The sequence below is a fragment of the Lathyrus oleraceus genome, chromosome 4 (assembly GCF_024323335.1).
Source record: "Lathyrus oleraceus cultivar Zhongwan6 chromosome 4, CAAS_Psat_ZW6_1.0, whole genome shotgun sequence".
NCBI lineage: Eukaryota > Viridiplantae > Streptophyta > Magnoliopsida > Fabales > Fabaceae > Lathyrus > Lathyrus oleraceus.
Genome location: NC_066582.1, coordinates 130,959,116 through 130,971,159, shown reverse-complemented (window position 1 = coordinate 130,971,159; position 12,044 = coordinate 130,959,116). Strand labels below are relative to the sequence as shown.

The 12,044-nt window shown below is 38.6% G+C and overlaps 1 protein-coding gene across 1 annotated transcript; it reads left to right on the top strand.

Moving 5' to 3' along the window:
- The first annotated feature begins 10,913 nt into the window (after positions 1–10,913).
- Positions 10,914–11,480, top strand: LOC127136365 (uncharacterized). The gene has a single exon (XM_051062928.1). The coding sequence runs from the start codon at positions 10,914–10,916 to the stop codon at positions 11,478–11,480; it is 567 nt and encodes a 188-aa protein (XP_050918885.1).
- The last annotated feature ends 564 nt before the right edge of the window (positions 11,481–12,044 follow it).

Here is a 12,044-nt window from a genome sequence, read left to right as displayed (position 1 = left end):
TCCTCTTGCTCAGGACGATCCATCAATCTGGCAGAGTTGGCTATGGTATAATACCGGCGAAGCGCGTCTTCAAAATAAATGAAGATCGCAGGGTCAGACCACAGGACGGGAGACCGGAACAAAACACCTGCTTATGCAAATGATGCGTGAAGTGTTTATGCATATGCTTGTTTTTTATATCAAAAGAACCCGAGGGTTTTATTTGCAAACTTTGAAATATTCAAGCATTTTGATCATACATGAGAAGATCTCATCAGATATATCAGGTGAAAATATTTTCCCGGTTTTTTCATGTTTTGAAAATTTTTGCAAATAAACTCCTTTGAGTTCCTTGAAAATTTTCTTTTTTCTGATGACATGAATGCGGATGAATGTATGAATGCATGAATGCAACAATCACACTCAAGGATCAAGCAAGGCACGCCAAACAAAGGTCGTGGGAAAGCTCTATGTATCCCTAATATCAATCATCCATTTTGGTGGATTTAGGTTTTCACCTTATCGACACCCAAGTTCCATTGATATTAACGGTACATGAACCGGTTCAGACATTCTTAATATCAACCAGCCGCTTTGGTGGATTTTAGGTTTTTCACCTGATCCGGGATCCATTGATATTAACAATGTTTGAACGACTCAACCACGAATCACGGGTTTGTTGAGAGTCACGAGCATGGAGTCTCGGTTAAGAACCACCCAAAGGGAGTGTACTAGGGTTTAAACCTGCCAGACATGTTCTATCAGAGGTTCCCATAATCATCGTTCCATCTTTCGAATATTATCGGAGGAACGAATACTCGTATTCCAAGAATATTCTCAAGAGAAACTCTTATGAGTGTAGTATCGCGTAACAATCGTATCAGAACTGACATCTGAACGACCTCCGCACTACGGTCCTAAAAATAGGGCCAAGATGGGTTTGGTAAACTAAGGTCCTTGGCTTCTGCGGAACATGATTGAAAGAATAATGCCTAACCACAAATAACTTGTGTGACATTATTAGTTCAACATGACCTCCACCAAGTGAATGGGCTCGCAAGTCAACTGGCTAAGGACTACTCCACACCAGTCGACAAGACTATGCCATTCTCCTATCCTAGAGTGCACTCGAGTTCGGGTATAGAACTCATCTCACAGATCACCAAAGCAAACAGCAAATGTATATCAAGCAATTCACACATTACAATCAATACAGTGATCCCAAATTGTACAAAAATATGTCAAATAATAGATAACAATATAGCACAACAAGGGTGAAAAGTAGGCAATACCACCAAGGATTCTGGTGAGATCTCCCCAGCAGAGTCGCCACTTTTCTGTGACATCTCCCCAGCAGAGTCGCCACTTTTCTGTGACGGTGTATTCGTCGCTATATGATCTATCGATTAAATCATAAGCTAAGAGATACGTTGAAAATTTCGAGTCGCCACCGCACTTTTATTTATCCAAAGGATTGGCTAAAAAGCGAACAAAAGCCTAAGAAGTTTTACACGTAGAAAACTAATAAAAAGATCAGAGAGTCTGGGTAAGGGGTAAATTACGCAATGGGAAGGTGTTAGGCACCCACTACGTCCTAGGTACTCCTAGGGAGCCCTTTTCACACTTGTTGTAAAAGATTATTATTTGTTATGACATAAAGGTTGTGCAAACATGATTAGGATGATGAGAAAAGAATATACAATTTTATTATTTTTGTGTTATTGGGTTTGAACGGATGAACCCGCTGCCTACGTACCTTCCATCAAAGGTAAGGATCAAAACGCCGTAGTTCGGCTAAAAGATTTCCAAAAGTTGGTGGATTCAGTTTTAAACACAAGCACTGAGGCTTTTCATTATCAATGGGAGAACACTCGACCAAAAACAACATCCACCATGCGAGGATAGCTTCGACGTACTAGAGGGGTTAGCCCTGTTTTCAGTACGGAAGTCTTACTGTCGACTCACTAAGGATAGGCAAGATTTACATCAACCACAATGATAATTGAAACCTATGGCTAATGTGAAAAGATTAACAATGGACAGAGCCAAAACAAGTGAATGAGTGAAGTTAATTGATTGTGATTATGAAAATGAAGTCAAAGTATGATTAAGATTGATTCAAGGAAGTATTATGAAATGAAGTTTGAAAAAAGTCAAGGACTTGGGTCCAGGTTTTTAGTCAGAAAACATGAAGAAGTTTGCACAACATTTATGTCAAGTTTGAAAAGTAGAGTGTGAAAAGGTTTAGGACATAATGAATGATGAATGGATGAAGATGGATTATAACTTCTTAGAAGGTTCACTTCTTGAAATCATATGGGAGATGATTCAAGTGTGTCCTTTGGAATAGCAATTAATAATAACAAACAAACAAAGCAAGCAAAAGCGGATATCGGATGCCAATCACTGGTCTTATACCAATCTCCTAAAACAGAATGGGATGTCAGATGCCACTCAATGGTCTTACACTAATCTCCACAGGCAAAGAAATAAAAGCGGATACCGGATACCAATAGATGGATTTACACCAGTCTCCTAAAACAGAATAGGATATCAGAAGCCACTCAATGGTCTTATACTAATCTCCACAGAAGAAAACAAAAATGAAACATGGAAATCAACTGCCAATCTATCTGGACTTAGGTTAACTCCACAGTATGGTCCTAGGAAATCCAATGCCACATCACTGGGACTTACAATGGATCCTCACATACACGAACAAAAGCAACAATATGATCACAGGAATGCAAATGCCAACTTACAGGGACTTATAATTGCAACCTCTCATACAAACAGATAAAACAAACTATGATCACAGGAAAGCAGATGCCAACTTACAGGGGCTTATAACTGCAACCTCACATACAAATCAAACGAATCAAATTATGATCACAGGACAGCAGATGCCAACTTACAGGGACTTATAACTGTATCCTCACATACAAACAGATAAACAGAAGATATGAGTGACCAATGAGGTCTTACACTCTATCCTTCCATATCATAGGAGCAAATGCCAAAGCAATGGACTTACAATTGTCCTCAATGGGCAAATAACAATAACAAAAGTCACACAGACAAATGGTATGATCATGCACTAATGGCAATTGATGATGATGATAAATGCATAACATACAAGCAAACAGGTGCATATGAAGCAATCAATCAATCAATGAATATCAAACAGCACACTCTATAGCCAAAACAGGGGGGCTCACACAAGAGGGTTTGACTTTGAAAGTCCACTGTAATAGGTAAAGTCGCTCTTAACCTTGCCATTGAGGGGCTAAGGTGAAGCAGATGAATAGGAGATGAGGGGTGTGCCTCATTGCTTCTATCTCAGATCAGAGAGAGCATCAAATAATAGAAAGTGGGGGAGTTCAGAAAGATGGAACTCTTTCCCCATTATTGACTCGATTAGATCTTGGGTTTTTATCTCAATGCTTCAACCATGTAATGGGAGCAAAGAGATGACACACTGAATAGTGGGGGATAGATTGCTTATCCCTACCTTCCACCAATTGCCTTACTTGAAGGACTTTTCCTGCTTGGGACAAATATAAACAAACACAGGCATTGCCTCTTAAGGAGGACTTCAGACAGTTTGCCCGGTCAAATAACAGACCGGGTCTCCAGACTACATGAAGAAGAAGTATTTATACCTCAAACCAAATGCTTAAAAAGCAAAGCAAGCAAGTTCAGAGAACTTGAGCAACTAAAGTACCTGCAAAAGTCAAACCAATTAGTAAACAGCTCAACAGTCAAAATCAAAAGGAAATAACCCAATAGTCAACCACAGAGGGACCAATTGTGCAAGGCACAAAGACTCAAGTTACATGAGTCAACCTACAAAACAAGTGTTAGCACATGAAACAATCAAACTAAAACACATTTGAGTGATCCTCAAGGCATTGGTGCTTAACCTGAAACAGATGAACTCAACATGAGCTTAGAAGACCACTAGGACTAGCCTAGGGTCAAAGATGAAAGAAAAAGTCAAGGCAGCAAGGAAAAGTCAACCCAAACCAAGTCTAAACATTCAAGAAGCATTCTCAATTGGATTCATAATAAAATCATGCATCAAGGTCATTTTGTAAACCAAAGAAGTCAAAACATGGCAAGAGGAAGCACAAATAGGTCAACAGCAAGACTTCATCCAAAAGTCAACTCAAACAATCTCAAAAATCATGAAATAAATCACACTCAATCCTAACATCTAGCATGGTAGACATGTCAAATTTCATGGCATTTGGATGAGAGGAAGGCAGTCAAGTAAAATCATGAAGTCAAACCAAATTCAAGTAAGCATGGTGAAAGTCAACAAGCATGGGTCAACTTCAAAAAATCATATCAATTTGAAAACAGAAGAGAAATGAATGAGATTAACACCAATGCAAAGCTTGAGATGTCTAGTTATCACATATGAAATTTCATGGTCATACAATAAGATTTGAGAATTTCACAAAAGATTTGGCAACATGTAGCACAAAAAGTCAACAAATGACTAAGCACGGAAGAGAATTCACAATCAAATGGAAAACAGCATGATTAATTCCAAGAAAATTCATACACAAACTAGACATGTGATAGATGATTCATGCAAAATTTGGGATCATTTGGAGGCCAGGAAGCATGTGAACAAAAATTGGGAAAATGCATATAATTCATGTAGCATCAAATGTAACACATGACTTCAAAAAATCATAACTCTCAATCCACAAATGATAAATGCACAAACTTTATATGGAAATGAAGGTCAATGTGTCTAGTTTCACCACAAAAAATTTCAGGCTCATTGGATGCATCATGACAATTTCACAAAAGGAATGGCTCAATGTATCATTTATGCATACATGTTGAGAAAACAATTATCATTAAAAATCCAGCCAATGGAAAATTAATTAAAATTCACAATAAAATACTAGACATCTTTGTGATCATCATGCAAAAAATTTCAAGATTTTTGGAGTTGAAATGGATGAGAAATTAATTGTTGAAGATGAGGAAATAATTGGATGCAATATGAACAAATGGCATGGCAAAGTGGTCAACATGGGGTCAACGGATGGCATACTGGTAATTTTGCGCCTCACTAATTGAAACGACGTCGTTTCAGGGCGCCCCAGGAAATGTTCTCATTGGCTGTTGCCAATGGAACAGTAAACATGGCCAATGGTTGTTCATGGTTCTGGGTTTCTAAAACCCTAGGGTTTTACAGCATTCATGGCATATGGTGTAGTAACCTTCATGCAACCTCATGCACCAAATCAACACGGCTCATGCAAGTTTGGACAAACCTAGGGTTTCTAGCTACAGGGTTCAGCAATAGCAGCATGCATTCATCATCATTTATCAACCATGAACAAAATAAACATACCAGCATCAATGTTCATGCAATAACTAATATCATATAACATCAACCAACAACAAAGCAAATATTAATCATGGAAAAAAAAAAAAAAAAAAAAATCTGGACAGGGCAGGTTTAACAGCAGCATATCATCATCTCCAACATTCATCAGTCAATCATCAACATGAACAACAACATTTAACACATGATCGTGGCCATGAAACCTCATCAACTAACAGCAAAACCAACATAACCAAGGGAATTTTTCTGGACAGAGTTAGGGTTCAATACAACAGTGCATTCATCATTCAATGTTCATCATCAACAACAGCAAGCAAATAGCATAGCAGTAACAAATGATCATGCAGATACCAATAACAACAGCGGGGCATTAATGTTCATACAACAAAACAATATCAAACAAGAACATTCATGCGAATTTCTGGAAACATTGCTAGGGTTCTAACAGCATCATGAACATCAACCAACAACACAACACACTTAATCATGGGAAAAATCTGGGCAGGGTGTCGGGTTTCAAACAGCAGCAACATAAAAACTCAACATCATCATGAACTCAAAAAAATCGAAATGTCCAGAAATCTAAATCATGCATACCAATAGCATCAACATACTTCAAGCATCACAAATATATCATCACTTTTCATTAAATCATTGTAGACAAGCCAAATCGAAGGAAAACACATTTGGTCATGAAAATGAAAGTTCATACTTCTCCATCATGAGAGCACCATTTTAAATGAAACAAAGTGCATTGAAACCAGCATATAAGGACCTTTCATAAACACATTATGGCATGGTAAAAGGAGGAGGTCGATTATCTTACCTGTTTTGAGGAAATTCGTGATGCAGTACTGTTTTGGTAGTATAAGCCTGAAACAGATGAAGATGATGGTCCCAAATGATTGATGCTTGAAGTTCTTTAGCTCACTGATGCTTGGAAACCCTCAACACTCGATTTGTCATGTTTGTATATTTGGAAAAAACAGAACTCAAGATGATTTTCAGCTGGTAAATGTTGCTGCAGCAGGGTTCTAGATGGTGACTAGGTCATGGGATAGACAAAGGCTGCTCGAGTTTTTGGAGGGTTTGGCCAAAAGAAGTCAGTCGAGCCAGAATGGGAAATGAGAGAATGTGTATATTTCTGTGATGGCTGCTGTGTCTAGGGTTTCCAAATGTCAGAAAAATGCACTTTATATTGTCTGTTTTAAATTGGTTTAAGAAATGGTAAGTTGGTTTAGCTCTAATGGAATCATTTGCATTTTTGCTAATTGGCATAAAAGTGAGTATGGGAGGGTGCAAGCTGGTCGAATGGGCTGGGTACAGGCTGCCAAAGGCCATTCCAAATGCTGTTTGTGGTCTGCTTGTGAAATGTTGTACTTGATTTGCTCTTTTCACACCATTTGCAAAAAATAACAACTTGTGCAACTTTGGTCAAAATGAGGTGGAATGGTGGTATGAACATGGTTTAGGAATTGGAACAAGTCACAAATATGATTTAAAACATTTCCCAATTGGCCAAATCAAGAAAAAGTCAAAGAATCAAAAAGTCAAAGTTTGGTCAAACTTGGTTTTTTAATGAAATAGGTCCAAAAATGCCATTTTGAATGGTAGGGTTTTGATGAATGAAATTTATATTTTTGGAAAGAGGATGAAAAATGTGGTTTGTAGGAAAAAACCCCACCAAATTTGGCCTTATGGTTTGAAAGATATGGCTTGTTGAAGTTCAAAAATTGGTGAAAATGATTTGATCATATCTTGACAACCACACATGGGATTTGGGTGTTCTTGGACTTTTTGAAAATGGGAGAACAAGATCTTCAACTTTCATGTTGGGCAAAAATTCATTTGAAGCTTGTATCATGATGTAAGTTTAAGATCAAGAAGTTTCCATTTTTGGCAGTTGAAATTACAGGTCCACTTTCTATTTCTGGAAAATTTCTGATTTGACTTGATTTTCTTCCATGATGAAGTTTGACATGATAGATGAGGCTTGTACAAGCATGAATGAACTCCTTCAGATCAAATCTATCCATCAAATCTTTGATTAAATCCACAGTTGACCAAGTTTGACTTTTCTAGGGTTTTGCACTGACTGAACCTCTTCTGATGAATTCCAAACCCTAATTCCTTGAGGACTTGACTTCAAATGATGTCCCAAGTTATGAACCTTTGATTATTGATCATGGTGCCCAAATTCTGCAAGAATGGCCACCATCCACTGCTTTGACTGACTGTTGACTGTCTTTGACCTAATTGCTTCATCTGCAATCAACAAGGTTAGAATGACAATATTTTTGTACTTTTTGGTTAGTAAACATATGAAAAGCAAGAATAAACAAATGCAAAGTATGCTTGGTGATCAAGAAATAACCCACAAGGCAACCTACCCACTAGGAGGGGACAAAGGCATGCAATGATCCTTGAGGCCATGATATGATATGTTATGGGCCATGAGGGATCTTAGGGCCAAAATTGGGGTCCTACAATGTCGACACCATCCCCTATGTGTTTGATACAATCAAGAATTTCTTAAGTCCCAATCTCCGGTTCAGTCGACAGAACGGATTTCGACCAAACATGTTTCTTCTGTCGATTTCATCTTCTGGTAACTTGTGGTTTTCCCGGCTCTTGCTTATCTTGGGCTCAACTTTCTTTCAAACCTCCCCTAGGTGGAGTATAATCCTTAAATCCATAAGGCACTTTCATTAATTACGCCTTCAACATGCCCTATCAATTTCTTGTGGTAACACTGGCATACCGCAAGGAATTCAAAACCTCAAAAACAGTTAGCGTATCGCTCCGAAAACTACAAAGCGAAGAACCCTATGTCAAGGTCCTAGTGGAAGAGAGAGCAGAGGAAACGAAAGGCTGAGAGAGGGGCTCGAGAAATGGTGAAAGCAGAATCTAGTAGTAACGTACCCCTAAAACAGGATAGGAATGAAGAAAATAAGCCCGTCGAAAGAAATCTCTTTTCCTCTTAAAAGGAGAATTCTACATAGAAGTCTAACCAAGAAGCAACAGAAAACGAGATACTAACGGATGATTTTGACACAGATTCAGAGATATTCTTGGACATCACGTGTAACATGGTGTCTGTGTTGCCCAGGGAATACAATCAGGTCATAGAAGTAGAGGAACCTAAGGATGCAACGAATGTGGAAATGGACAGGCATAAGCCAGTTTTCTACTACGTGATGAATAATGGGTGCGCAGAAGAGAAAAATGCCTTTTTTGAAAGGCCCGAGGAAGGGATGAAAAACCACTTAAAACCTCTGTTTATTAGAGGCAAAATGGAAAACGTCGGAGTAAATAAAATCCTAGTGGATGGTGGAGCGGCTGTGAGTCTAATGTCGCACTACATGCTGAAAAGAATAGGGAATGATGATACTGATACTAAACCCCATAACATGGTTCTTTATAACTATGAGGGGAAGGTGGGTACAACAATGGGGGTAATTCAAGTAGACCTCACAGTCGGCACCATCACAAGGTCGACTATGTTTATAGTCATAGCATCAAAATCCAACTATAACCTGCTTCTGGGTCGAGAATGGATCCATGGTATCGGCGCAATGCCTTCTTACTACATCAACAGATTTCCATATGGTGAAATGATGGAATAATGGAGAATATAGAGGCAGACCAGAGTTACTACATGGCAGAAGTCAACCAGATGGATAACAGACACTTCGACAAACACCTGGCACACATCGCCCATTGCAATCCTGCAGGGTTCGACTTTACGCCAGCTGACAATATGTTATGTTGCTTGTGCCTACACTATACCTATGGTTTCCAATAGGATAGGGAGGTAGTATGTGAAGAAGATTTATGATTCGGAAGAACGGAAGGAATCCGACCAACTGGTTGGGGAAGCGAATTCGATGACAATGTCTGAGTCAGAGACATTGAAAAAGATTTCGACTTATATAGCCGAAAACAATTTAAAAGCGGCCTTAGAGGCTGAAGTTAAATACATGGTTTTCGAAGCCAAAAGAAACAAAGTGCACTTATAAGGTCCTAGTAAGCACTTTAAGCCATAACCACCTGATAAGGTTCAGGACGAAGTGCAGGGCCAGAGGCTCGACGCCATTTATGATGACGAGCCTTTGGGTTTCGAAAAGGATCCGTTGGCAAACGATATAAAGATGCTAGCACAAGATCCTTTAGAAGAAATTAACCTGGGAGAAGGGAGTATCAAAAGGCCAACATACATAAGTGCCAACATCAGTCCAAAACTCAAGGTCAAAGTAATCCAGATGTTGGAGGAATACAGGGACTGCTTCGTCTGGGATTATGACGAGATGCCAGGATTAAGTAGGAAACTGGTCAAACTAAGGTTGCCTATAAAGCATGGGAAGAAGGCAATCAAGCAGACTCCAAGGCGTTTTACACCTGAAGTTCTATCGAAGATCAAGGAAGAGGTCAAGAGGCTTCTCAAGTGCAATTTCATTCGTACGACCAGGTATGTCGGATTTCCAATATGGTACCAGTCATTAAGAAAAATGGAACTTTGAGGGTTTGCATTGACTTCAGAGATCTGAATGCTGCAACCCAAAAGGATGAAATCCAATGCCTGTAGCAGAACTGCTGGTTGATTCTGATGTAGGGCACGAGTATCTTAGCATGCTCGATGAATATTCTGGCTATAACCAAATTTTCATTCCTGACGAAGATGTGCCAAAAAAGGCATTTTGATGCCCTAGGCACCTATGAATGGGTGGTTATGCCTTTTGACCTAAATGCTTGGGAAACTTATCAAAGAGCAATGAACTCTATATTTCATGACTTCATTGAAACTTTGATGCAAATTTATATTGATGACGTTGTGGTGAAGTTTGTTTCAGGAAGAAGTCATATAGACCATCTTCGACAATCATTCGAAAGAATGAGGAAACATCGTGTAAATATGAATCCTCTTAAATGTGCTTTTTGCGTGCAGGCTGGAGATTTTCTAGGCTTCGTGGTCCATAATAAAGGAATCAAAATTAATCAAAACAAGACCAAGGCCATCATGGAAGCGAAAGTGCCATTAATAAAGAAGGAATTGCAATCGTTGCTAGGAAAGATCAACTTCCTAAGGAGGTTCATCTCAAACTTAAGTGGCAAGACTCAAGCCTTCTCACCACTACTTCGACTCAAGAAGGAAGGTTTTGAATGGGGGCAAGCATAACAAGCAGCTTTCGACAAGATTAAAGACTACTTTGTTCACCCTCCTGTTCTGACGCCTCCTTGCAGGAATAGAAGTATGAGATTGTACATATCTGCATCTTATATGACTTTAGGGAGCGTGTTGGCTCAAGAGGATGAAAATGGCATCGAAAGAGCCATTTACTACCTTAGTAGAGTCTTAAACGATGCAGAAACTAGATATAGTATAGTCGAAAAGTTATGTCTATGTATATATTTCTCATGTACAAAATTGAAGCATTATATAAAGCCAGTTGATGTTTAGGTTTCGTCTCATTTCAACATTATTAAATATATGTTATCAAAACCAATCTTACATATTCGAATCGGTAAATGGGCACTGGCCTTAACTGAGTATTATTTAACTTACATGCCTTTAAAGGATGTTAAGGGACAAGTGGTGGCAGAATTTATAGACGACCACTCTATAGTCGAAAACTCCCTAAACTATTTGGAGTTTGAACCCTGGAAATTATACTTTGATGGTTCTAGTCATAAAGATGGAACGGGTTTGAGGGTATTGATTATTTCTCCTAACGAAATTCCAACAAAATTCAAGTATAAGGTTGAAGGCCTTTGTTCAAACAACGAGGTTGAATATGGGGCTTTGATAGTCAGACTTGAGATCTTATTGAAATTAGGGGCAACTCGAGTCAAAATAATGGGTGACTCAAAGTTAGTCATAAAACAAATTACAAAAGAGTATAAATGTGTTAAAGAAAATCTTATAATGTACTTTGTGATAGCCAATAGACTATTACAAAGGTTTGAAATGATAAGCATTCGACACATACCTCGACTTAAGAACCAAGAGGCCAATGACTTGGCCAAATTGCTTATGGATATAAGATTTCAAAAGAAAAATTGCAAGATGCAGTCGAAGTCAGAGGAAGAGTTATGTCAACTAGATTATCCCCAACAAATTTGGAAACAATAAAGTTAGGGTATGCTGACGAAGAGAGTTTTGAAATACTAGCCATAGACAGATCGGCAGACGAAGATTGGAGAAAGTCAATTATAGAACATTTACAAAATCCAACTACATTTGCTAAACAAAAAATCATGTACCGTGCTTTAAGTTATATTCTTATGGGGAACAAACTATTTAAAAAGATCCCAAAAGGAGTCTTACTCAAATGCCGTAGAGAATTTGAGGCAGATTTGGCTCTCTATAGTGTTCATAGTGGGGAATGTGGGGAACATCAGGTAGGCCACAAGATGAAATGGTTGTTGTTTTGATAAGGGATGTATTAGCCTACCATGCTTAAGGATTGTATTGAATTCACTAAAGGGTGCCAACAGTGTCAGACACATGCATGCATACAACATGTCCCTGCAAGTGAACTACACTCTATTGTGAAACCTTGGCCTTTTAGAGGATGTGCATTGGATTTTGTTGGAGAAATTCGACCAACATCATTCAAGAGTCAAAGATACATTCTAGTGGGTATATATCATTTCACTAAGTGGATCGAGGCTATACCTTTGGTGAGTGTTGATT